General features: G+C 35.8%; 1 protein-coding gene across 2 annotated transcripts in view; it reads left to right on the top strand.

The window, feature by feature from the left end:
• Positions 1 to 336: 336 nt before the first annotated feature.
• The window catches only part of TMEFF2 (transmembrane protein with EGF like and two follistatin like domains 2), a 255,318-nt gene continuing 229,051 nt past the window's right edge, over positions 337 to 26,603 (top strand). The window contains exons 1-4 of one of the 2 annotated variants that reach the window (XM_058664238.1): positions 337 to 883; positions 3,278 to 3,387; positions 12,629 to 12,758; positions 17,819 to 17,845. In XM_058664238.1, the coding sequence (XP_058520221.1) occupies positions 712 to 883; positions 3,278 to 3,387; positions 12,629 to 12,758; positions 17,819 to 17,845 (439 nt within the window). In that variant the 5' untranslated portion in view covers positions 337 to 711. The remainder of the gene's footprint in view (positions 884 to 3,277; positions 3,388 to 12,628; positions 12,759 to 17,818; positions 17,846 to 26,603) is intronic. The other variant, XM_058664239.1, reaches the window with a different exon arrangement.

The following is a 26,603-nucleotide window of genomic DNA, read 5'->3' as shown; positions in this document are numbered from 1 at the left end:
AGTCCCAGCCCCGCGCACGGCAGGGGGCGTCCTGGAGCGCAGCCTGCGCGGCCAGTGGCATCTCAGTGTGGGGGTCGCCCAGCCCGAAGCCGAGAAGCTTCCTCGCGCCGTCCCCGCCTAGCCCCTCTCGGGCCAGCGCCTGGCGAGCTGGCCCATCTGTGGCATCCGCGGCCGCCTCCTCCTTGCACCTCCTCGCCGACCCCTCCCTCCTGGGACCTGCATCCCGCTCCGCCAATCAGAGCCCTGCTGCCTCTTCCCACGTGACCCCGAGCGGGCTAAGGACCTGCTGCTTCCCAAACGCCAGAGGGATGCGGGCGGCAGAGCGCGAGAGGCGGCTGCGGGGCTGCGGGGCGCTTTGATTCCCTCCACCCTGCCTCCGCGGGCTCCCCCTCCTCCGGCCCTTGGACTCGGTTCCTCTGCACCCTCCCGGGGCTTTCGGCTTCCCCCCCGGCCCACTCCCTATGGCAGCAGCTTGCCGCGTCCGCGGCGCAGTTTCGCAGCGAACCACCCTGTGGCTCCCGGGACTGAGCCGGGTTGCTGGATGTTGCTGAAACTCTGGAGATCATGCCTGGGTTTGACTGCGGCTTCCCCGCCGGGTGCCACTGCCGCCGCCACCGCCGTCCGCGGGATGCCCAGTAGCCCGCTGCCTGACTGCCGCGATCCTGTGTTGCTCGGAAGCCGTTTGCTGCTGCAGAGTTGTGCGAACTAGTCATGGTGCTGTGGGAGTCCCCGCGGCAGTGCAGCAGCTGGACACTTTGCGAGGGTTTTTGCTGGCTGCTGCTACTGCCAGTAATGCTACTCCTTGTAGCTCGCCCGGTGAAGCTCGCAGCTTTCCCTACCTCCTTAAGTGATTGCCAAACGCCTACCGGCTGGAACTGCTCCGGTAAGTCCAGAAACCCCCGCCCCTCTACTCCCTTAACCCGGCAAAAGAACGCGCGTATCTGGCCCAGACCAGACCGCATTAGCGGGTTTCCCTAACCCCTACCCCTCAAAAGCCCCCACCTCCCAAAACCTCGAGACGACCGAATTCCACCCAGAGGACCAGGTGAAATTGTGCCCGAGTGGACGCTGGGCAAGGAGCAGGTTTTTGGGATGGGCAGAAAGTGCAGGTGTTAAGAAGGTCTATTTGCACGCGTGTACTTTCTTTAGAGCTGCAAGGATTTGAGACATAGCCAAGGAGATGTGTTCTGGGTTCCCTGATAAAGAACACCAATTCTAGGGCAAGCACTAAATGGGAACCTTTCCCATCACTAAAGAAAAAAAACAAGTCTGGCTAGGATGAACGAGAAATAACTTTATGCGAAAGAACGAGTGAGAAAGCAATAAATCAAATGGTGACTGCAGCGGAATCGCTGGTTCCTGGCAAAAGTGCCATTGAGCGTAAACTGGTCTCGCATTCAAGAGGAGGTCACAGAATCTAAAAGAGCTGGGATTGAAGGGAAAGAGAACCAATCTCTCCTCTCTCTCTCTCTCTCTCTCTCTCTCTCTCTCTCTCTCTCTCTCTCTCTCTCTCCCTCTCTCTCCCCTCCCTCCTTCTCTCCCTCTCTCCCTCTCTCCCCCTCCCCCTCCTACCTCCCCTTCAGCTGCCCACCACCGTTTTAGCAGCCAAAACATAACCTCTCTCTCTTTGCCTGATCTTACATGTGAAAAGAAGTTGGGAGGGAACCCCTCGCAGGTTCCCCAGGCCCTGGGCAGAATGTCTGAGGCTGGCCAGGCTCCAGAGCAGCCGGGTGGAGGTTGGAAGCCACCTGGATGGGCGCTGACTCCTCCATTTTTGGACAGGCTTCTGTGGAGTGGGTCAGGCTTTCTTCGTGCTCGCTCTGGTCCCTTCAGATTTTGAACTGGAGATCTTGGCAGGTTTTGCTTTTCTGAAGCCTCCTAATTAATACGGCCGGGGGATGAGAGTCTGCATTCGTTCGCTCGCTGGTTTCGCATTTCAGGACACCAGTCTGTAGTCCATAGGGCGGAATCCTGGGATGATCCCACTGGCGGTATAGACTCCTGTTACAAAACATCTTGGTATTGTCCTCCACGTCTGTTCTAGGTTTTGCAAGTGTAGATGTAATTTTTCATCTCCTGAAAATATAATTCTGCTATAGTCAATTCTGGATCCGAATAAAGTAGCGTTTTGGGAGTGTACACAAGCCAGTACATATGTAACTTTCGAGAGAGGATCACCAACCATAAGTTACAGTACTGAGGTATCACTAAAGTGAATTCCAAGAGAAAAAATATTAAACAGCATTTTAGTTGATATATTGTTTTAAAAAATGGAAGTTGAGATTTGCAATCTGAATTCAAGTGCATAAACTGACTCTGTTATGTTTGAGGCGGTTTCTAATTTTGGCGTTTTTATCACTCTGAAAATGTTTCTTTAACTTATTCTGGGTTCATGCATACATGTATGTTATTTTTGACAGAATGAGTTCCATTTTGCAATGGCCAAACTGCTTTTGGGGGGTAATTTATTATAAGAACAGTGAATAACCTATAAAGTGAATGGTTTGAAATGTTGGTGATTCTGCAGTACAACATGACTGATTTACTTTCCTTAGCAGTAATATTGCTGTACGAAGTAACCAATTGAACTGCAAAATTGAAATTGGTAATCAGAACTCATTATTAGCAAGATAGCTTAAAGGATCTCCAGGAAATAAAAACAGCAAACCCCCTTTTCAGGCAAAGTGTCAAGAACTTGGCACCCTCCTCCTTCCTCTGTTAACTTAGAGATGATCAATCTTCATTTGAGCCAGGCAGACCATTGCAGAAAACATCGAGCCTGTTTATCTTTATTATCGAGTCTTTGTTTCCTCTTTGTCTGGAGAAATTCCAAAGAAGGGGTTATTACAGACCTTAAAGAAGAAGAACAATAAAGATGAGAAAATGCCAAAATGCCAGAGACCATCACCGACTCTTTTCTAATATGTGGAGTTTTGGGGTCATAAACATAGTCCACTTAATGAACAAAACACGAGGAAACCAGCAAGCAAGCGTCAAACCTTCATTCACCACTTTTAATGTCAGCCAAAGATAAGATAAAATAACACTGTCAAAAATGGATACTAAAGGAGAATTGACTGGAAAAGAACTGAGAAAAATGGAAATGAATATTGATCACTTAACTAGGTTTTGAGGTTATCTGTAGAGTATGACCTTGAAGTATAGCTGTGATTGGAAATTAAAATTAAGAGCAATTCTTTCAAAGCTTCAATAGTGCTTGCTTTTTGTCATAATTTGTGACAGTTTTAATGACTGGAACATTCTCTTCAAATTTGAGGTTATGATGATAGAGAAAATGATCTCTTCCTCTGTGACACCAATACCTGTAAATTTGATGGAGAATGTTTGAGAATTGGAGACACTGTGACTTGCGTCTGTCAGTTCAAGGTAAGAAGTCTTGTATTTGCATTTTCTAATTAAACGTGAGAGCACAAAGCAGGCCTATCCCTTTAGAACTGATCGTTTGGAAATTTATAAGTATGCAACTAAGAGGAAAGCTGGCACCAAGCAAAAGTACTGGGCAGGAGAACCAACTTAAGACTAAAAAAACATATGCTTTCTGGAGAAATATGTATATCATAGTAGCAAATGTCACTGGTGGTAGAAATCTTCAGATTGTGCTTTTGTGAAATCAAAGCAAAGTCGTGTTTCTTTGACCCTTCTTGCATATATTTTATAGATAAACTGAAAATTAATGATGGTCAAAATAGTTGATGAGTAAAACATGTGGCTTTGTGTTTTTATTCTTTTTGATTGGAGCTCTCATCTTTTGTGTTTTTTTTAATCTTACTTAGCTTTATTTTGATGGTCTTGCTTTTATTATCCAAGTAATCTGTTTAAGTTTTGAAACAAACTCCTTATTAATGTAACATCATAACGACTGTACTAATTTAGAAATTACGGACCATATTAATACATGTCAACTTTTCATGGGTAACATATTGAGTTAGAATGGAATCTCTAAGAAACCCAAAGAGCGCATACAGAACCACAAAATATTTTTTGGAAGTTATAAAGATGCACCTATCCTTGTTTTTTAAAAAAGTCTTTAATAATTGAAAAAGAAAGTTTGCAGTGCTGATATCATCAAAACTGGTTTATTACTATCTATTAAACATAGAGCCTTTAGTGTTATTATATAACAAGGGATTCCATCATGTTAGTTGTAAGCCATTCTTTCCTTTCAAAATGTTTGTGTAATCATGTACATTCTTACTTTATTAGTATGCTGTATTGAACCATTGAGTGTAATTAGCAGTATCATGTATGGACCTTTAGGGATTATCTAATTAACCATTTATTTCTTTTTATTTATGTTGACATTAAAAGCTTTATTGTAACTTGGATATGCTAAGTCACTCATTTTTACGGGTAAAGTCCCACGCTTTGGTAAGTAAATTGCCATATAATCAACCCGATAATTAAATTACAGGATATATACACCCATATATATGTATATATGTGCACACTATCCAAGCAACTTCCTTAATGACTTTCTAAAGTTAGACCAGTATAAATTGAGCTACTTAAAAAATACAGAGCAATGCTGACAAGTCAATGAGGAAATGGAAACATAACAAAGCTATATGTATGAATCAGTCAAAGGTTTTCTAAAATTGTGAGAATAAAAGACTGGAAATATGAAGGAAGAGAACCAATCAGTTAAAGAGAAAGAAAGTATTTCATTTAGGGTAATAAAATTATCTATCTCAAATTCAAGTCCATAAACATAATTTAATATGTAATGTTTAGAATCGTTGAAATTTAAATATTTTAGATTGAGTTCAACTTTCCAGTGAGGCTCATGAGGATATTTGCAGTTAAACAGCAATATGATTCAAATAGTTAAATTGAAAATAGAATTAAAAGTAGTATGCTATCACAAGACATTTTGAAATCCATGCACAATTTCTGTAGAATACATGCTTTCATAAAATTTTTGTTTTAAAGATTTATTTATTTTATTGCAAAGATATACAGAGAGGAGGAGAGACAGAGAGGAAGATCTTCCGTCTGATGATTCACTCCCCAAGTGACAACGACGGCCAGTGCTGCGCCATTCCAAAGCCGGGAACCTGGAACCTCTTCCGGGTCTCCCATCTGGGTGCAGGGTCCCAAGGCATTGGGCGGTCTTCAACTGCCTTCCCAGGCCACAGGCAGGGAGCTGGATGGGAAGTGGAGCTGCTGGGATTAGAACCGGCGCCCATATGGGATCCCGGGGCGTTCGAGGTGAGGACCTTAGCCACTAAGCCACGCCACCGGGCCCTCTTTCATAAAGTTTTTAAGACTCCCTAATATGTATGCATTTCAAGTTTTTCATACCATTTAAATATGAATTTATATTTTGATTTCACATTCCAAAAAGTTCTTTTTAACTAACTTCTTATAATTTGAGTGACATTTTATATAAACTACAAGCTATTTGGTCATTATTTTCTTCTTTCTAACAAATCCAATCAAGTAACAGATACTTGTAAAGTGTACCACTTCCTGTCTGGTAAATATCCCTTTGATTAACCAAGTCTTCAAAATCATAGTATACTATTAGTAATATATGCATACATATTTAGTATGCACATGACATCAACTTCTAAGGTCTCCAGCCACACTGAACAATGTAATTATGTTCTTTCAAGGAACTACATAGGAGAGTTAGAGCATGAGAATTCGTTTCATACTCTCCACAAATGTTAACTATGAAGAAAAAATAGTTGAATAAATTAGTAAATTAAAGGCTACCAGATTTGGGGAAATTAATTTACTTCTTAAGTGAGTAATTTTCATATATTTTCTTTTCTTTATAGTGAAGAGTGTGTACAAAAAGTGAATTCATAAACAGTATAAACTGAATAAGAAAGGGCAGTTTTCAAATGGAAAACTCTTGATTCTAAAATCTGACCAAGAGAATGAAGAAATTGATAGAACTTTAAGTGAGGGATTTCAACTAAATTAAGGTGCATTTTTTAATATAAAGGGATGGTATTAAGTTTTCAGTTTCTACAGAGGGTTTTAGTAAATTTTTATCAGCAAAGAAACTTTAGTTTTCCCTTTCTTCCAGCTATTTATTTTGTAGTTAATTTTAAAAACACTTGAATGAAATACAAGTTCTGAAGGAAGTTAAAATACCTATGTACTTACTGTAGACATAGAAGCGTTTTAAACTTACTACTGGATTGGTATTGCTGTTAGTTATGACTGACTAAATTATAATAAAAACCATAGAAAACATATGAATCATATCAGCAGTAATAGAATAGTTTACGTTAAGAACATATTGAGTCAGCCATTTCCCAATACTCTCATTTGAATTTGAGGGTTTTTTATTATTATTATTTTTTGTGGGTTTTGTTTTATTTTGTGTCTGACAAAAAGGGATATGTCCTGAAAAATATACTTTCCTTTAAGTCTCAAGAACTTTTATTCTCCCTGCATCTTAAGATATAAATATGAATCTTTTCATTTAAAATAGGAAGTAGATGATAGTCTTTTTGTCTGAGACACCAATCTAAGGGAGAAATTTCTAAGTATATGTAGAGTCAAAGATGCTTTGCAGCTTGGATGATTATCATCTATTAAAAGGAATATGTGTGTATCTTTGAAATGATTTAAAATAAATCAATTTGTATCCTCAACTTATTATTTGTTTGATAAATATTTTCTACTCCTTTAAAGATGAGAGAATTAAGACTCATAAATACAAGTATTTTCCACTAAGTGCTCATTCTGGGGTAAGAACCAAGGTCTTAGAACACCAAATCCAGTTGTGCTAATCAACATAATTAGACATGCAATTGGAAGTATCAGTGACAGTAAAAGTATTCACTTATAATAGACAATTCTTAATAACAACCACACAGATTTGGTACAGATTTTGCATCCACAATCAAAAAGCCCAAAATCTGTAATGCTCTGAAATCTGATTCTTGTCTCTCTCTTTCCTTGTCTGTTTCACACACGCACACACTTGGGTGCTCAAAATGTTTCAGAGTTCGGAGAACCTTGTATTGCATATTTTGTGGTTAGAAGTGTTCAACCAACAAAGTCTATTGCACTATTCCAAATTTGAAAATAACTTATTTTCCCAACTATTTTGAATAAGAGATACTCAGCAGAAACAAACACTTGTTGCGTGATAATATGAACTCCTAAATGGCACACTATTACATGCACCCCATGTTCCTTTCTGTGTGCCAAATGAGGCTATTTGCTCTGGCAAATCTATTGGGAGTATAAACATTAAGAAACAGTAAAAGGATGAATGGATAATATCTTTTAGATGAAAGAATAGAGGCGGGAGGGAAGGTAGGAGAAGGGAAGAAGACAGCATGTAGTAATGCATAGATAGCACTGGCCATAGAGAGATCAATAACACTTTAAAATGTAGATACTTGGGGGCCAGAGTTTTGATGAGGTAGATTGTGCAACCACTTGAAAACCATGATATTTCTTATTTGCATGCTTGATTTGAGTACCAGCTGCTCCACTTCTTTTTTTTAAAAAAAAGATTTATTTACTTGTATTAGAAACTCAGAATTGCAGAGAGAAGGAGAGACAGAAAGATCTTCTGTATGCTGGTTCATTCCCCAAGCAGTCTCAGTGGCTGAAACTGAGCCAGTCTGAAGCCTGGAGCCAGGAGCTCCTTCCTAGTCTCCCACACAGGTGCAGGATCCCAAGGCTTTGGGCTGTTCTCCATTGATTTCCCAGGCCACAAGTAGGGAGCTGGAAGAGAACTGGAACAGCTGGGATACGAACTGTCACCATATGGGGTCCTGATGCATGCAAGGTGAGGGTTTTAGCCACCAGGCCTACCCGCCAGGTCCAGCTACTCTACTTCTAATCCAACTTTTTACCAATGGACCTGGGAAGCAGCAGTTTATGTTCCAAACTCTTGGATCGCTGCAACCCGTGGGAGAGACCTGAGAGTTTCTGACTATGAATTTTAGGCTGCTCTAGCCCTGGTTGTTGGGGTCATTGGAAATTAAACTAGAAGATAGGGACTCTCTCTCTCTCTCTCTCTCTCTCTCTCTGTTTCTCTCACCCACAAATTCTGTCACACTCACTTCAAGTAAATAAGTCCATTTCTCAAGTTATTTAAAAAATAAATGCTTATGTTTTTGAGACACTAATTGAAGTACAAAATATTTTCATGTAACAAGTCATGCTTTAGACCAGCAAAGTCCCATTTATTATGGTTGTGTAACAAATTGCCCAGTATTAATGGCTTAAAGAATGAGCGTTAATTTGGTTCTTGAATCTGTAATAGGTCTTGATAGACCATCTGGATAGGTCTTGATGGAAACAGCTCACCTCTGCCCTGTTCGGTGCTGGCTTGGTGGGAAGGAGAACCACACAGGGAATTACAGGTCATGTGCTGCACTCTTCTCAGAGCTCTGTCTCATCTTCCTGACTTCTATCTGGACACTTTCAACTACAGAATGTTGACCTTTGTGTGTGGGGGCTAGTTTGAGTTTACTTATAGCAACTACACAGTAAGTCTAAAGCAAGCATCCAAAGAAACAGAGTGGCAGATAAACTCTGTATTCTTAAATCGCAGGAATTCATGGAAACTTCTGCCATTGTCAGAGTCCTGTTTACTCTTAAAACCATAAAATTCTTACATGAGGAAATGTGGTCATAGAGAAGTTAGATACTTAGGGAATTGTCAAACGATTGGAACACATGCAAGATTTTTATCTCTTGCTTCTTGGAAAAGAAATATAGCACACCCCAAGCCATCCTTCCTGAGCTTTGACAACTGGGACTATAACTGAATTCACTTAACATCTGTTGAACAACTTCTACATGCCAGATTCTGTGGAAGGCGCTGACAATATATAAAACATAAGTCATCCATAGCTTCTAGATGCTGAAATCTCAGCCAAAAAAGCCCCTATTAACCAAACAAGCAATAAATCACAGCAAAAACTCATACATGTTTATTCATTTGTAGTAAAAATGAATTCCATCTATTTTAGTGTGTCAAGTTATTGAATCCCCTAGTGTAGTGCATAGCTTATTTCTTAAGCAATAGGGAAATTTTGGAACAAGGTTATTCTTTTGAAAAAAAATACATATTTAGAAAATAAATTTAAGATTTTTAAAGCATCTTAAGAAAAAAATAGAGTCATTTTTTAGCCTGAGAGGAAGTTTGTACAACACATTCATCTATGGATCTAACCATCTGGTCTTGATCCTCTCTCACCAGCCAACTATGTGGCCTTTGGCAGGCCACTCAACATTGGAGTCTGTACTATTGTATGAAGCTGAGTGGTTTCGTGATTACCAGTTGAAATTGCTTCTGATAATTTGGTGTATTATAATGCAGTGGTTTGTCAATGTTCACACTTAAGAGTTATCCTATTTAGCTTTGTCTTCTGATTTTAGAAATATCATAGTTGGGTGCTACTGGTAGATGATGATTGTTAGTGAAAATACAGTGAATGAAGGATAATTTACATTTCTTTTGGCAAACATTGCATGTTTTCAACCATGATCTCATCAATTGAATGAATGTCTCAGGTAATTGAGAATGATGCTATAAATGTGTTTAGTATTTAGTTGTTTAATAATATACAAAAGATTCTACTTTAAGACAGTGAGAGAAATATAATTTCCCACTTTAATGATTTAGACCATGTTTCCTCCTTCTGTGATTCATATTAATGAGAGCAAGTCATGGTACTAAGGGCCAAAAACATCTTGGTGATAATCTGCAGTTAAGCTACTTTCAGCTCTACAAATCTCCCTTTTGGCTTATGCATGAAACTTGGCAACTCTGTTTGTAGCACTGTTCGCATTTAGCCTGCTGCATGCTTCAAAGCAGCATATGAACACTTCATCAGTTTATTCGATATTTTAAGATGCATCTCAGTATTGTGTAATAGCACTTGACAAAGATAACAGATACTTCCCAATCTCCACTCCCAACCCATTGACTCTACATTTGAATAATCTACAGAAGTAGCTGAAAAAAACAAGCAGAAAGTTTAGGGATTGGAGGGGACAAAATGTGGACCCCAGTACTCCATACACTAAATATTGTAATCACAATTAGAAATATAGATTAAAAGATGTCTAGAGGCTAAGTGTAAAAAGATAATCAGTCCAGCCACCCACGCCCTCGTCTGAGGGGGTCAGCTGGTCTTTTGACCATGATGTCACCATTTGTTTCTTTCTTTCTGATCTTTCTCACATTTGCTTAGAAATCATTGTATTGTCATTAAGTTCCCATCAGTCTTACTGATATTCTCCAGTTTCCAGTTCCAAATGCAGCACATTTATCAAGCATCTTTCCATCATCATTGATGACATGAGCACCAGTCACATTTGTTTGTTGCGTCTTGGCAGTACGGCTCATTTGAAAATAGCACTCTGTTCATACACTTTGTAATTGCCTTCTTGTTTGAGTAGGAATGGAGATGCTAAGCCATTCTATAGCTCAGTTTTCAGATATAAGTTAAAAATGTTGGTAGGGCTAGTGGAAGGCAGCCTTTACACAGGTATTCCTTGATCACTCATGTGCTGTCTAATGAGTTAAAGATCAATGAAACATTTTCAGGAAGTTCTAACCACACAAGTAGACCACATCAGGAAGCCAACAGTGAAATTGTGGAAAGGAAGGGCATCCAGAATGTCTATTTTGTAAATGATGGAAATAAAGATTTTTTTAAAAAATAAATGTCAAATCATCTTGTAAGCAGGTTTGGTCATCCTAATATGAGTGTTACAGTATGCGAATTAACTATTTGGAGAATTATAAAGCACAATTAGCAAGATTTTATATTTCAGTTATATAATAATAGATGAAAGACTGTAAGATTTTAATTAAAAGAAAATTGACTATATTTATAACTCAGTAGGATGATAAAGCTTATTATTATTAAACTATCTAGTTGAAAACCAAGTGTTAGGGCTGGAATTTGTCCAGCATTTAGGATGCTTGTGTCCCGTTCAGAGCACCTGTACTTGAATCACAGTTCCCACTCCTGATTCCAGGGTTCTGCTAATGTGAGCCATGGGAGGAAATGGTGATAGTTAAAGTGATTGAGTCTCTGTCACGCATTTAGGGAACCTAAATTTAACTCCCTGCTGAGAGCTTCAGCCACAGCACCTCCCCAGATATTACAGATATGTCAGGAGTGAGTCCCCAACTGGGTGCTCCCTCTTTCTGTATCTTTCAAATAACTTGTTTAAAAAGTATGAAGATTAAATAGGAGATTGTGAAGAAGAAAGTACAATACTGTGTGGAAGAAAATACAGAGGACATTTGTAAAGATGGAAATCTCAGGTTTTCCAAATCAGATCATTACCCTGTTGATAGTTACATTTTTCAAAGTGTCTACAAGACTCTAGATCAAAGCCAGTAACTCGAACTTCTAGGTTTCCCTGGCAGATGGCAAGGACCCCAGTGCTTGAGCCATCACTGCTGCTTCCCAGGGTGAGCACCAGCCAGAAGTAGGAAACAAAAGTGGGACTGGTGTTCAACCCTGGCACTGCAGGCATTCCAAGGGGGTGTTTAACTGCCGCCACTGTCTCAAGAATAGACTATTTTTTCTCTTAAATCCAGATTTGAAATTTATGATAAAGTTTCAGATTCTAACATATGTTTAAACTTTTCTAAATATTATCTATAGACCAATAATGTGACAAATTGTTGATTCATTTTGTGCATGTTATCATTTCCAGCATGTGAAAATCCAAATATTTTAATTAATAGTAAATCATAGGAGCATTTTCAAAGTTTTCACATGTTTCTGTTTTCGTAATCTTCCTCCCTTATTTTCTGGCATAGGCAAGCAGTTACGAATAATAATCTTGATCATTACATTGATGATAATTAAACAATGAAGTGCATCAGTAGTAGTAATAATGAGATAATCACATCCCTGGTGTAATTAGCAGGTGTAGGACACAGCCAAGTATATCTAATGCCTTAGAGTGTGATTATGTTATGATTATACCCTCTAGGTTGCTTAATTTCGACTGTAAAATGTATAAGCTTTTGCAATGAGATTTTTGAAAATTAACTTTCCTCTTTATGAACTATATATTAAAAGTCATACTTAGGAATAGTCAGTAAAGGTAACATATAGTTCAGTAGTTGCCCTGCAACGTTGTAAACATCCATATCTGATCTTTTTGAATATTTGAAAATTTACAATGATTCAAGTTAAATAGATGAGACAATAAAGAAATAACTGGATTTTTGACATTCCAACTACACACTTCTCCGAACATAGACACTACCTCATTTGGAATGCTTTCAGTACTATGACATACTTTGAGGATTTTGGTATGTTATCTGTATTATATGCCAGAAAACAATATTAAATATACTGACATATTTAGTGCTGTATCTTTGTCATGCTGTCTTCCCAGTTACTTTGGTGGGAATTTGTGAATTTAGATAATCTTTGCTCCCCCCACCTAAGTCAAATGACTGACGAGTTATTTAACAGTCCTTTTGTGTACCATTAAATGATGCCCTAACAAGATCAAAGACTTGAGATAGCAAGGGAATAACTGAAAATGAAGGCAAGTGTGCTTGCTTTTGTAAATTATAATTATTCAGAATGTCAGAAGGATAAGACACCAGTGCTAACCATAGGCTTCTGTCTTTGTTACCCAGTGCAACAGTGACTACGTGCCTGTGTGTGGCTCCAATGGGGAGAGCTACCAGAATGAATGTTACCTGAGACAGGCTGCATGCAAACAGCAGAGTGAGATTCTTGTGGTGTCCGAAGGATCATGTGCCACAGGTATATATGTGATATTTTCCTAAAACCGTATTAACTGGTTCTAAGTTTAAAAATCATGTATTGTATTTACTGTTATTTGAAAATAAATTATTCAAGCCATATAATAATTAAATATCCCTTTTTTTCTTTTGTACAAATCATGCATTATTTTTGGTCTTTTTTATCTCAAACCAGTGCACAAATAAAGAGAAGTCTACCATAAGGTGTTTAGTTAATTTAAATATATGCTATTTAATGATGTGATGATAGATGTATGAAAGTCAAATATGATTAGCACTCTCAATTGACTACCCAAATACCAAATATACCAATCTATGTGTGAATAAAGTTTATCTGTTATTTCAAACATGGCATAATTTACTAAAAGACAGTTTTGCAGAATTCAGTTTTTAGATTTATTTTTTATTTGAAAAGCAGATATTATGGAGAGAGACAGGGTTCACTCTCCAAATGACCACAATGGCCAGGCTAAGTGATTCAGCTAGGAGTCGACAGCTTCTTCCAGGTCTCCCACACTGAGTGCACAGTCCCAAGGATGTGGACCATCGTGTGCTGCTTTCCTAGGCCATAAGAGGGAGCTGGGTCAGGAAGTGGAGCAGCCAAAACAGGAACCAATGCCCATATGAGATGCTGTCATTACAGAATAGAAGAATAGTCTGTTGTGCCACCATGCTGGTCCCTAGGCATTCAATTCAAAAGTTAAAAATTAACTTTTGCAACTGGTAAAATGCTCTTGTCACCATTTAGCACACTAAAAACATTGGTGGTGGATATAATTTCTGATGGCATCTATCCCGATACAGTTAACCTGGGATTGTACGTACATTCTGGATTATAGTGTACCACGAAACTGAGATGGAAAGGTGGCCACCTATGCTTTTCAGATTAGTTCCTTTGTTTACTACAGCTGTAAAAATTTAAGAATTGTTGTTAGAAAACACACACACACACATATATATATATATATATTTATATATATATATATATATATAATAAAGCTCAGCTTGATGAAACAAAGTTTAAACATAGACCTGAGATTTCAGCCTGAATTTTATAGATCAAAATCATTTATATTAAAGTAATCTTAGTGTCGCATGATAGTTGTTCACCATAGCAAGTAAGTGTGTTTCTATAAAGATACATTTTTTTGAGAATATGAATGATATATATTCAGGGAAAATACTGATACATACATCATTCAAAAATTGAGAATGAAGGAATTGCATCCAGAAAAGTTTATGTTATTCAAGCGTATCTTTTAGATAACAGATGCTGCTTTTTTGCAGACTTTTATTTTTTATTTTTAAAGTGAAGTAGTTAGTGACTGGAAAAGGCTGGAAAATGGGCAAAGAGAAAACGCTCATCTTTTACAAAGGATTTCCTTCAGCCTATTGGTTGCTACTAATTGTTGATATTCTACCAAAATAACTAAAAATTAGCAGAAGAGAATAGTATCATTTCTCCTGAACAGTGTCTTTTTTGGTTTTGGCTTTGGTTTCTAAGTAATCTTTGCCTCAGAATGAGTGTCATTTCTGGGAGAGTGGTGGGGATGCAAGCTGGATTGGTGTTCCACTTCTTATTTGTTAGAGTTGTTGGTCTGTGAGTGAGAAGTGATGAACAAAAGTGATAGCAGTATGTGAGAGTTGCTGGGCAGTACTCCCTGGTGGGAAAGGGAAAGAACCAACTTGTTATTCTTGTGAAGGTGAAAACATAGGATGAAAGACAAGGAGCAAACCAATTACGAAAAAATACTCAGTGATACCTAAACAACAAAAAATGAGAAGTAACACTTCAGGATCAATAGGATGAAAAATATAGTACTTGGCAGAAACTGTAAAGACTGTAGTCAAATATTACAGAATGTTAACAAAAGGTTTTGTTTATTCAGGAATATAAAGGATATGTGTCCTTCTTTCAAAATAACCAAAGGAGAATCAGCAGACAATATCAGAACAAAAAGACCAGATTATGTGGTTGTGGCAAATGACGGTTGGTAGAAAAGTCTCCCCTTCATGCTTGCCAACCTCAAGTCTTTGTCAGCACATACTTCTGAGTCATTTTATTCTTTCCATTATAGTTCGTGATGTGCTGGTTATACCAGGAAAATAAATTCTTAGCCAAGAAGAAAATCTAATCACAATTGAATAATCAGTCCTTACCTCATTTATACTCTTAGATCTGTACAGGATTTAATTAGTAAGCCAATCTTGCTGAATACCTCTTCCAATGATGTGTGACTGTAAAAGGTTTTTGATCTGAATAATCATGCACAGATCAAGGCAATTTTGACTAAATAGGTCTGACTGTAAATAAATTGGGGTTCTGACTTTTAATCTCTGGGGGATTTTCATTCCTTTCCTCATAGTCTTTCCATTTTTATTTTAAAGCTACTTGACACCGAGTAGAGGTGCTAATTTCTGATAACTTACAATAAAAGGCAATAGAAGAATTAATTTTATGTTTATCATATTTAATTGGAATTGCAAATGCTTTTGCTGTTGTGTTGTCACCATCCAGAAAATGGTATCCTTCTGGGAAGTCTACTCAGTGTTCTCTCTGTTGATTTAACTCTTCGTCTTGTAATAAACAAAATTAAGCCCAGATTCAGGTCCAACAACATGGTCCTTTCTTTTCTTTGGTGTTTATATATAATTAATAGGATCATAGTAGGCTATTTATCTCTAAATTTGCCAAGATGATTCATCTTACAGTAGAAATACATTAAAGCTCCCAGAGCTGTTTCATAATGATGACATGGACTTATGCCATCACTTTTCCAATATATTATTTCTTTCTTTCCTAGCTATTTAATTTGGATAAAATTGAACATAAGTTTTCCCAAGGATTATGAAATTTTGGAAACTTGCATAGGTATCACAAACTGAAATACTGTTGTCATTTTTCCTTGATTCTTTCTCACTGATATAAACTTGTTATAAAATCAATAATGATTAGGTAATATGTTCTCTTTGCAATTGCGATTTTATGTTCTAAACAGTGTTCACACATTTAGAAAATGTTATTGAGTCTTAAGTCTCCAAATATATCCCAATGTAGTAAGCATTACTGTTGTTGGAATAGAGAAGAAAGAAGTTAATAAAGGTGGAATGGCATTATCTATATTATTCAAGGAACACAGTTTTTGGAAGTGAGACCCCAAGAGTTTTTAAATTTCCTTGTAAATGCATGTAACTAGAATGATGAGCAATGAATTGTCATTGACTAAAAGAAGTTCATGATTGTAAAAAAAATGAAAAGAGAAATTATATACATTCAAGGGAAAGTAGAATGTATTTTTACTATAATAACTTCTAATTCTGTCCCTACTGATCATTAGCAATACTAAATTATGCTTTCAAGTCAACTGACACAAAACAAATGGTTTCATTGTGAAGTTTTTCATATACTAAATTTAACAAACATTATTCATTCAAGCACTGCTGTGTCCAAAAGTCATGGCCTTGTGGCTGTTTATTATCAGTTCAAAATTAGCAGAAATTCCCTCCTATTACAAACATGAGCATTATCATTAAAATGTCAAGTCATAAGATTTAAATACCTGTTTGGTTCTACACTTTCTAAGAAGAGTTTTATTATTATGATTATTATTAATTGTGTTACAACTTAACTTGCCTTTAAAGAAACAATGTGTTGGCCCAAAGACATGCCTAGTCAGATTAAAAGTTAATGACTTGACATTCCGATGGAATACAGTGTTAGACACTGAGTCCAACTGATGTGAGTCTCCACAAAACTGCTTAATAACAGTGCTAATGCCACAACATGATAGCAAGAAGACTGTTGGAGAAGCAGCCTTTCTTCCATGTCTACCTGCTATGGATTGTGTTAAAAATGTCTTTCTTTTTTATTCATTTGAAAGCGAGGAAAGAAAGAGAACTTCCATCTATTGCAGTTCACTCCCCAAACACCTGAAACATCTGAGTCTGGGTCAAATAAAAACCAGCCTGCAACTCGATTTGTGTCCCCCACAAAGTGGCAGGGGCCCAGGGTGCTCATTCTCTGGAACTGGAAGCGGAGCCATACTCGAATCCAGTCATTCCACCGCCAGATACTGATGCCCTAGCACATCGCAACTGCTGTATTAACACCTTTTTACCATGACTGTTTGTCTCAATACAATATCTAGCAAATGTAAGATTTTTTTCCCACTTTAATTGGAGTAAAAGATCAGACACTAATTGATATGATTCGGTACAAGTCTTGGAACCTAGTTGAGTTTTCAATGTGATATGATAGGTATTCAAACACATAATACAAATATTAGTCTTATTTCTCAACATTATCATGAAAATACATAACAAAGACATTCAGAATGCAAAACAGCAGGAGGACAGAAGGAAATTATGTATGCAACAAATAGGTGGAAGCAACTGGAAACTCAGTGAATATGACTCCAATTAGAAGTCTATTACTGGGATCTTAGTTCTTGGAATTGACAACTTCAGTAAGTTATTTGGATGCTTGGAGTCAGAAGTGAAGAAAGGGCTCTTTTTTTCCAGACAGTATTATTTAATGTGTATACAATTTCAAGCACAAAGGCAAGAGTTAAGATCATCTATGATTTCAAAAGTGAAAATGATCATTCAGTTGCAGATAGAATCATCCATAATTTTAAGATTTGTTAAGAGTATTGCATGAAAAGATATTCGTTCTAAGCTGTTTTCTCTTTATTCATATGCAATTTGTAAGAATATAAGGCTTAATTAGAACTTTGACAGATTAATAATTATTTTGGCTTCTAAAGTTTACTGATTGTCATTGACATCATACTATCTTTTTGGTCAAGTGATTTGTATAGTCAAGTTTTATGAATTTTTCTGAAGCCAGAAAAAAAAACATTTTCATGAGTTTGAAGAATCAAAATCAGTGGACAAACATAATATGTGTGACTAAACTCAAATAGATTATTAGGTTATATAGCAGTAATTTTCACAAAGGTATTGTAGTATTAAAGTGATAAAGCAAACTTTAACTTCAAGAAGTTCTATTTTTTCATATGGTTTAAAATCAATGTAAATTCTTTCACTTTTCCTTACCAGATGCAGGATCAGGATCTGGAGACGGAGGTAAGACATGACTTTTTTCTGTTAGACTTATGTTTGTGATATTATTATAGATATTTTGCTATTTATTTTCCATTACAGATATCTAAAACAAATTCACATTTACATTTTCAGAAGAAATAAAACAAAAAAATCATGTTCTTATTAAGTAAATTTGTGTACTGTGCAAATTTTGGGATTAAATATAACTCTTACCCTAACCCTTCATTTATGTGTTAATTATAGTTGAGTCAGATATGTATAATGGGAAGACTTTCTTACAAAGACTTCATCATTGGGCTCAAATGGTGATTTTAAAAATACTTTTTTTTTGCTTAATTGGTAGATAGTATTAACATATGTTTATATAACTATCATGGTAGAAAAAGTCTTCATTATGACATTTGTAATTTTAACTGAAGACACTTTAGCTCACAACAGAACAGTGTTAAAAAATTGAAGTCAATGAAAATAAGATCTTGGCATGTTTGATTTAATATGTAGTTATTTTGCTGGCATAAAATATGCTTTGTTATGTGATTTTGCTTGAAGAAATATATCAGACAGAGGCAGCATTTTTGAAGTTTTATCAGATATATTTACTGACAGAAGATTATCGATTGAACCTTCATTTTAAATGTCCCAAAAGCTTTTCTCAATGAAATGGAAGCTAAATTTCACTTTATCCATGCAAAGCAAACCAAAACCAAAACTGAACTTAGATATAATTTTAAGACTAATAAGAGAACGATGAATGAAATTATATGCATTCTGTTAGGGCCTGGCTTAATGGTGAAAACTAACTAAGTACATGACTCAAAATTTTACTGTGAATACATGACTCAATAAAAGGTAAGGAAAAGAAGCTTTGGGTCCAGGAAAGACAATTTCTTTAATGTACATATTATCTAATTCAGGAAATAGTTCAAGATTTATGAATTTGACTCATGTAATGCAAATATTAACATATTCAAGTGAACAATATCCAGTGAATGTAATCAGTGTATCATATTGTAGCACAATTTTTCTCCATGAAAACTGAAACTAAGCAGGAGTCAAGACTCAAATATTGACTATATTTCGGTGTTACGTGACCTTTGGCCACCATTTGGTATTTGGACAGGTTTTTTTTTCTTTTAAAAAGTTAGATTTCCCTATCCTCCTGAAACAGATGATTAATCAAGTATTCTAAAGAAGCCTTTTCCTCAGAGGTTTTAAAGAGTTTAGAAGGTGGAAACAAATCTTTTTTTTCAAGGGAGGTGGTGGAGGGAGAGAAAACTCCTTGGGTAGATAATTCACTATTGAAATATTAAGAAAAAGATGAACTTGAATACGCTGTATTTATTTTGTTGCAGCTGCTAATTTCCTGTTTTCATTCATTGTTATTAACACATACAAGTGAAAGAAATGAACTTCTTCTTTGATGAATTACATATTGAAAACTGTGGTTCACATTGTGTTATGTTAATCTGATTTTCTAGGAAATAATTTTAATCTCATAAGTATGGCATTGATAAGTTATTTTATATCATGTAAGTGATGCATCAATTGGAAACTACTTTCCCTATTTTTTTAATTTTAAATGAAAAAGTTTCCATTTTTAACTATCTTTTGATAATTTGAAACTAAAAAAATCTTCTTTGTAGATGTTTATAAAAAACAAGAGCACAGACCCATTTAATTCTGAATTGTCTTTTAAATAGTTACTTGTAAAATTGTGATAACTCCTAGCTGTATAGACTCATTAAAAATTGAAGAGGCTTTTTTAAATGAAAGTACTTTTTTCTAGTTTATATGTTACTTTTCATTCAGATGCAGATAGTTTAATCTTTTAAATTCATTATTACAAAGAGGTCAAAAGAGCTTAAAAACAAGAACCCCCATATCTAGAATGATATGCACAAGTTCAGTTTACATATTTATTGGGCTGTGTGAAAATCCTATAATTTGATTCACCATGACTACCCAAGGATATGCTCATTTCTGAATCTTATCGGAGTTAACATTATGAAGATATCGAAGAGGTCATAACCATTTTTTATTCATCAAAAATGATTGACTTGTGATCGTGATCTATTTTTATGATTGTTTCAACTCGTTTCTAGTGTATTCATACCACATATGACAGTTGAGTCATCTTCAAAAAGCACATTAGATGCTTACTGGTTAGTTTTCTAACTTATTATTTTAGAAAAAGTTAATATAATTCTCAAATCTAGTGCATTTATCTGAAATTCTCAAATCTAGTGCATTTATCTGAATACTCAAATAAAAAAATTGCTTGCAAGATATTTATCATGTATAATTAGCCATAATTGTTATTGTCATTGAACATCAAAACTCTAAAATAATTTAGAAACACGTAGATTTTTACTTTTTCAATTGTCCTATATTTTGAAAAGTGAGTGAATATTCCATTAGCAATGAAGATTAAATCTGATTATTTAAAAGTAAATTAAACTTAACCCACTTGCACAAGGGCAAATGTTTCATTAAATGTATCTAAGTTGTATTTTTAACTGCTGTATAAAAAAGGACTGTGAAGAATTTGATATTTGCTTTACAGAGAATTTTTAAGTCTTTAAAGTTCTGATCTTTTAATTTAGATGAAACTACCAAAATGGTTAACGCTTGCCATAAAATGTGCTTATTTTTCCTTTGACAACATCAGCTAATGTGTATTCATTCATAAAGGTAATTGCAGTGTAATAAGCACTGCAAACAAATCTTCAAGTTGGTGTTTCCCATTTTAACGACTATATCCTTTCAGTGTTCAGAAACCACCACCACCAACATTGATTTTGCCCTTTTAGTTTTGTTTATGTTATTCTGTTTTGGAACAGACATGTGGTTGGTAATATATCTACATGATATTACCTTTCTGGATAGGCTCACTGCTGGAAAAAAAATTCGGTTTGAACTTTGCTATAGGGGGATGATATGTGGACTGAGTTCCAAGAAATTCGAGAATGCTATTGAAAGATAAGGATTGATATTTCAGACACACACACACACACACACAGATATGCAAATGTAATGTTGTAAGTAACAAAATGGGTGTGTGTAGGAGGGATAATAACCTCTTTTCTACTCATGGACGTCCTTAAACCACAAATACTGAAAAAAGTAAAAGCATTAGAAAAGCCTTGTTTCAAAATCCAATGGTGTGTGGGTGGTTACAGTATAGTTTTTAACCCCTACATTTCTGTAAATCACTCAGTGATATTATAAGGGCAAAGTTATGTACAATTTCTATCACTCTCCTTTAGATATTTAGGAACTGTTTATGTTGTTGCTAGATTGCTAAAATAAAAAAAAAATCAAACATGAAAATAATTGCAAATATATTTTGTTGTACATGTGGCAGAAATCACAATTAAATTTTAATAACATTTATGGAAATTGAGCAATAATGACTGTGGAAATGAAGTTAACTGAAGATATATAGCATAATTCAGTGTTCATAGTCATATTTCATGAGGAAAAAGGGGCACTGGGATTATTTATAGAAATAAAAATTAAATTAATGTCAATTATAAAGAAAGCCTGATTTTATATGCAATTTTCAGATAGCTGTTTCATGATAGCATTGTTGTAGGAAAAACCACTTGACAAATTGCTTTAAATAATAAAAAATTTCCTGTGAAAATTATATAATATTATTTAAGATGTCCATACTTATTTTATATACATTTATTTTTGAAACAGAGAGAAAGAATGACACAGACAGAGAGATCATCCATCTTGATTTGTTCCCTAAATGCCTGCAATACCTTAAGCTAGGCCACACCAAGGCCAGGAGTCTAGATTCTTTCGCTACAATTCTCCTTCATGACTGTCAGAGACTCAAGCACTTGAGACATCACTTGCTTTTCCACAATTTTACGTTAGCATGAAGCCAGAATGGGAAATGGAATTAAAGTCAAACTGAGACACTCAAATATACAGTTTGGGCATCCCAAACAGTGTCCTAAATTCTGCAACACAGGCCCACCACAAACTTCTCATACATTTTGGATACAGCAGGAAAGGTTTACGTTCTAAAAAATACACAATTATGATCATGTGGATTGCTAAAAATGGACAAAAAATATTGCAAGAAGCTTGAGAACTTGAGAATCTTTTAAAAAAAGTTCTTGTCTGTCTAATGTGGATTTGGTGGCATTCAAAAATTTGGTTGGCTTGAACAAATGTCATATAACCTGGGCACCATGGCAAGATTTCTGGATCTGTAATGAAGAATAGAATATAACACAAATCTTTGCACTGAAGAAAATTACATATACATTCTCAAAGATGGGAAATTTATAACATAAAATTTTTCTTGAACAAATAAAATTTTACATATACTATAAACATAAAAGACCTGAATATTTATTCCCAAAATTATCAGTAACTTTTTTACTTCTATGTTGCTGCATTCATTCCCTGTCCTGACCAAGTTGTACTTTCCCCCTTTATTATCAGAGTCAGATATTGGGAAGCATATTATGCCTCACCATCACGTTTATATTACTGTCCCATTCAAATGGGCATCAATTGTGGACAGCCCAGCTGAACTACTGATTCAGTAAAGTATCCCAAGCATGCAAGGTCTAAGAGTCTACCCCAGCAATAAGGAGAGGGAGGAAGCAGAGACTGTCCTGTTTGTTGCTGTGCTCAGAGCTGTTGTTCTTGGAAATGAGCTTACAGCTCTCTTACTCTCAACTGAAATCCTATCTTTGCTATTCCATACAATGGAACCATCTTGTTTTCTCTCATTACCCCTAAAAAGAAATAAAAATGAGACGGAGTAATTACCACTTGGGAATGTAAAATTAATATTACAAACTTTGGCCTTAGTAATATATATGGATTTTGTTTAAATTGCATAAGAAAACAAAGTTGAACAACATGTTATCATGTTAGAAATGACATTAGATTACAAGGTTTTTAATTGCCTAAAGCTACTGATTTGATTTTTGTTCTCAATGTGTTTGGATTTTCATTTATTTTATTATCTAAACAGAAAACATCCTTTTAATTTTTTTTATTTTTCATGATACAGTTCCTTAGGCTCAGAGATTTCCCCTTTTGTATTCCCTGTTACTCCTCCTCCCACTATCTTCTCCTGTGTTACTACAGCAGTGTAGTCCTTCAGCAACACTCACAGGTCCATCCTTCTGCTATTTAAGTGTATCATGTCATTGTAGGTATAGACAATGGTAGAGAGTTAGAATAACATCTTACAAGGAAGATGATTAACTAATGTAAAGAACTATGAGCCCCCAAAAAATTAAAAATGAAATTAAAATTATATTCATTGTTTCTTATTCTCGCTATAAGAAAAAAATATAATTTCTTTCAAGAGTTTAATTAAAATTTTGAATCCTTTAGTAAGCGATTGTAGGTCTATGCTTTAAGATTTTGGGAGGAATAATAATAACTCTATAAATCCAGTATAGTTTCCAGTATTTAGAAGAAATAACCAGAACTGTACATTGATTTGGATGTGATCGTGATGTTAGTACCCATAAAGGAAGATAAATGCACCCAGAAAAATTGCAGTAACACAAGACAGAAGACCAATTAAAATGTTTAAAATTCAAAAATAGCAAACAGTTATTCTGTGTGTGTATGTGTGTGTAAATAATTATCCTTAAAAACACATTTACAAACAGAACATCCACATGGAATGCCAGCAAAGAATACATGGGAGAGAGGCACGCTGTGGGTGATTCTACATAATTAAAGAAAAAAATTTCCAGCAGTATTTTATGCATTATAATGTATTTTTTAGGAAGATTCAAGTTTTGGGAAAGAAGTTGTTTTTAAATAGATGGAAGATTTTATTATAGTTCTGCTCAATGTCAGAATATGATTTATGTTAATCTATAAGCATGTCTATACTAATGCATGATACTGTGCGGTTTATAAGAAGCACTATCATAAATTTAACTTCTGTAATCACCCCAGCAGATTCTAGATATGCTGAGGAAGATCAGAAAGGATGAGCATCTTACCCACAATCCTAACAGTAGATATAATAATTAAGCCAGCTCTCAAATAGCAAAGAGGGAAACTATAGCTTACAAGCTTTCCCTAACTCGTATAGTAACCGTTTCTAACAACTGAACCAGGCTACTTTTCTTGTAGTGTATGTAAAACATAAATCTTAACCAGCCATTTTGGGATGTTTTATTGTAACATATTTTTATCTTTTTCTATTCTCAACTTTTACTTTTGGAATCATCTGTTCTATTCAACCCAGCACTCAAACTCCTATGAATGTAAGGTGTTTTGTGCTGAGTTAATTCTACTCTCCCACCCATGGCCTATGATGATTGTCTTCTGTTCTGTTACTTTCTCTCTTTGCTCCCCTTTCCCTAATATCATTTTTTCTTCTCTAAATATTCCTTCTAAAGTGTTTCGTTTCCTTTAGTTTTCTTTTAAAGAATAACATAGTATGGTTGTGTGCGTAGCAGTAATAGGTAGTGTTTAAAATCACAAACTCTAGAATTGTGGATGTAGATTTGTCCCTGGCTTACCACTTCAAGCCCCATGACCCTGAACAGGATACATCAACTTTCTACTTTTATTTTCTTCGTTTCCGATTTAAGGAGAGCTTCCAAGAAAAGGGTTGAGTTTTAAGCATTTGAAATTTACTAGTTGGTGTTCTTAGGATCAGTATATGAGGAGGGAAAGCAAACTGGTTGGGAAAAATAAAAGTTTGAATTCATACAGTTTTATAAAACCATATCACAGCCCATATGGAGTTCTCAAAATGAAATGGCTCCTCTAAACTGTCCTCAGTTGAAATTAGCCTTCAAGAAGGAAGGAAACTAGTCTATAAGGTAAAGGAATCATCCCAGCTCTTGCAGTAGTTCCTGCTTTCAAGTCCTGTGTCAGAAGCTGTTGATTGCCATTGATGTGGGCAAACCTACTGAGGGAATCCGTGTTGGGCTTGGTGGATCTCTGCAAGTATTGACTAGAACTGGAAAGGACTCAGCTGTAAGCTGTCTAGACACAACTCTTCCCGTAGCTGAGAGGGGAAAAACTGGGGCATTGCATCATGGTATCCACTGAACTCTGCCACAAATGAAGCAAATAAAGCAAAGTCATTGCCTTTGCAGCACTTATTTCTTGGGAAGAGACACAAGAAGTAATGAAATAAGCAAGAAAAAAATATATAAATGTCACATAGTAATGAGTACTAAGAGGGGGAAAATTCAGTAGGGGAAACTAGAAGTTACTGATTTGTTTACAGAGAACAGGAAGGCATGAGGAAAGACAAAGGAATGAAGGGGTTTGTCATACAGAGAAGCACAGACAAGATATTTTACACACCATCATCAATAGCTGCAAAGACTTAGCAGTAGATGTAAGGGTTATTCTAAGAAGATAAAGGACAAAGCTTGAACCAACATGAGGAAGATCCTTGGTTGAAGATGAAAGAGTGGGAATAAACCTGCCAACCTTCCTACAGGCTTTGGTTCTTCCTTTTTTAAAGGAGAGCCTGTTAGTATGGAACAGAAAAAAAAATGTGATCTGACTGATGATTTCCTAAGATTGCTTTGTTATACTCAGGATGCACTCTGTTCAGGTTTGGGAGGAATGTGGAGAGACTCTCTCCATTTAACTAACGGAGGTCAAGTTTCTTTTACCTGGCTCTCGGTGATAGTCAAGAGTTTATGACACATTATCTTGAACATCCCTAGTCTGTGGTAGATATGCCAACTGTGAGACTGAAGGATGTTGTCTTTGTGAATTGAGTAATTATCCCATGTTTTGTTCTACTTCATTCCACTATTATTTCTGTAAAGATCTTTTTGTATTGGGAATCTATTTAAGATATCCTTTTCTTGCTTCAATGTTTTAAACAAGCAGAATATCCCACTTGTTTCCAGACAATATTTAATGCGTAGGAATTTCTATATACACTGTAGTCCATGCCAAATTGAACTGAATTTGTTTCAAAATTGATTTGAAAATACAGCTTCTTTTTTAGTGTAGTAAATGTGCAACATACATTGTAGCATATGATTTTTTGTTTGTTCTTAACAAAGAGTAATTTCATTCTCTGGTACATTATACACTAGTTATAGCTTTGAGATTGTCTTAGAAATTCATGAATAAATAGAAAACAATATATAATGGTCATACCTTGGGTCAGTGAGGCATACCAAAAAGTATATTCTGATGCCTGTCAGTAAACTGTTTCTGGAAAATTTTCTAACTTATTCTTCCCTGAAAAGACTAATACAGGAATTAAATAGATGATAATTAAGAATTCCCTGATGCTTCCAAGACCTGTTCAATTTATGGATTCTTCAAACTGGATGCATTCCTAGTTAAATAATGTTTCTATTATTCTTTTTTGTTTGTTTGTTTGTTTTTTCTTTTTTATTATATTTTTTACAATGTTTACATAGTTAATTACGGTAAAAAGGTTCAGGGCTATAGGAAAGTGGGTAAGACTATTATTTCCATATTGTTTCCTTCATGTTTAAAGGGGGGTATTAAGGGAGAAGCCCCACCCAGTTTCCCACCCACCCCAGGTCCTGGATGTAGGGCATGCTCCAAGGTTCTCAAGTTTGTATTATTCTTTTTTTTTTTTTTTTTTTTTTTTATAATCCATTTTATTGTATTGTTGTTGACAATCTTTACATAGTTAACTATAGTTGAAGGAAAACCAAGAAAGAGAAGAAAAAAAAAAAAAAGGTTCAGGGGGATAGGGAGGTGGGCAATGCTATTATGTCCATATTGTTTCCATCATGTATCTGAGGTAAAAGGGGATATTGAG

The sequence above is a fragment of the Ochotona princeps genome, chromosome 5, assembly GCF_030435755.1.
Source record: "Ochotona princeps isolate mOchPri1 chromosome 5, mOchPri1.hap1, whole genome shotgun sequence".
NCBI classification, from domain to species: Eukaryota; Metazoa; Chordata; class Mammalia; order Lagomorpha; family Ochotonidae; genus Ochotona; species Ochotona princeps.
Note: the sequence above shows the minus strand (reverse complement) of the source record. Positions and strands in the feature narration are given on the sequence as shown.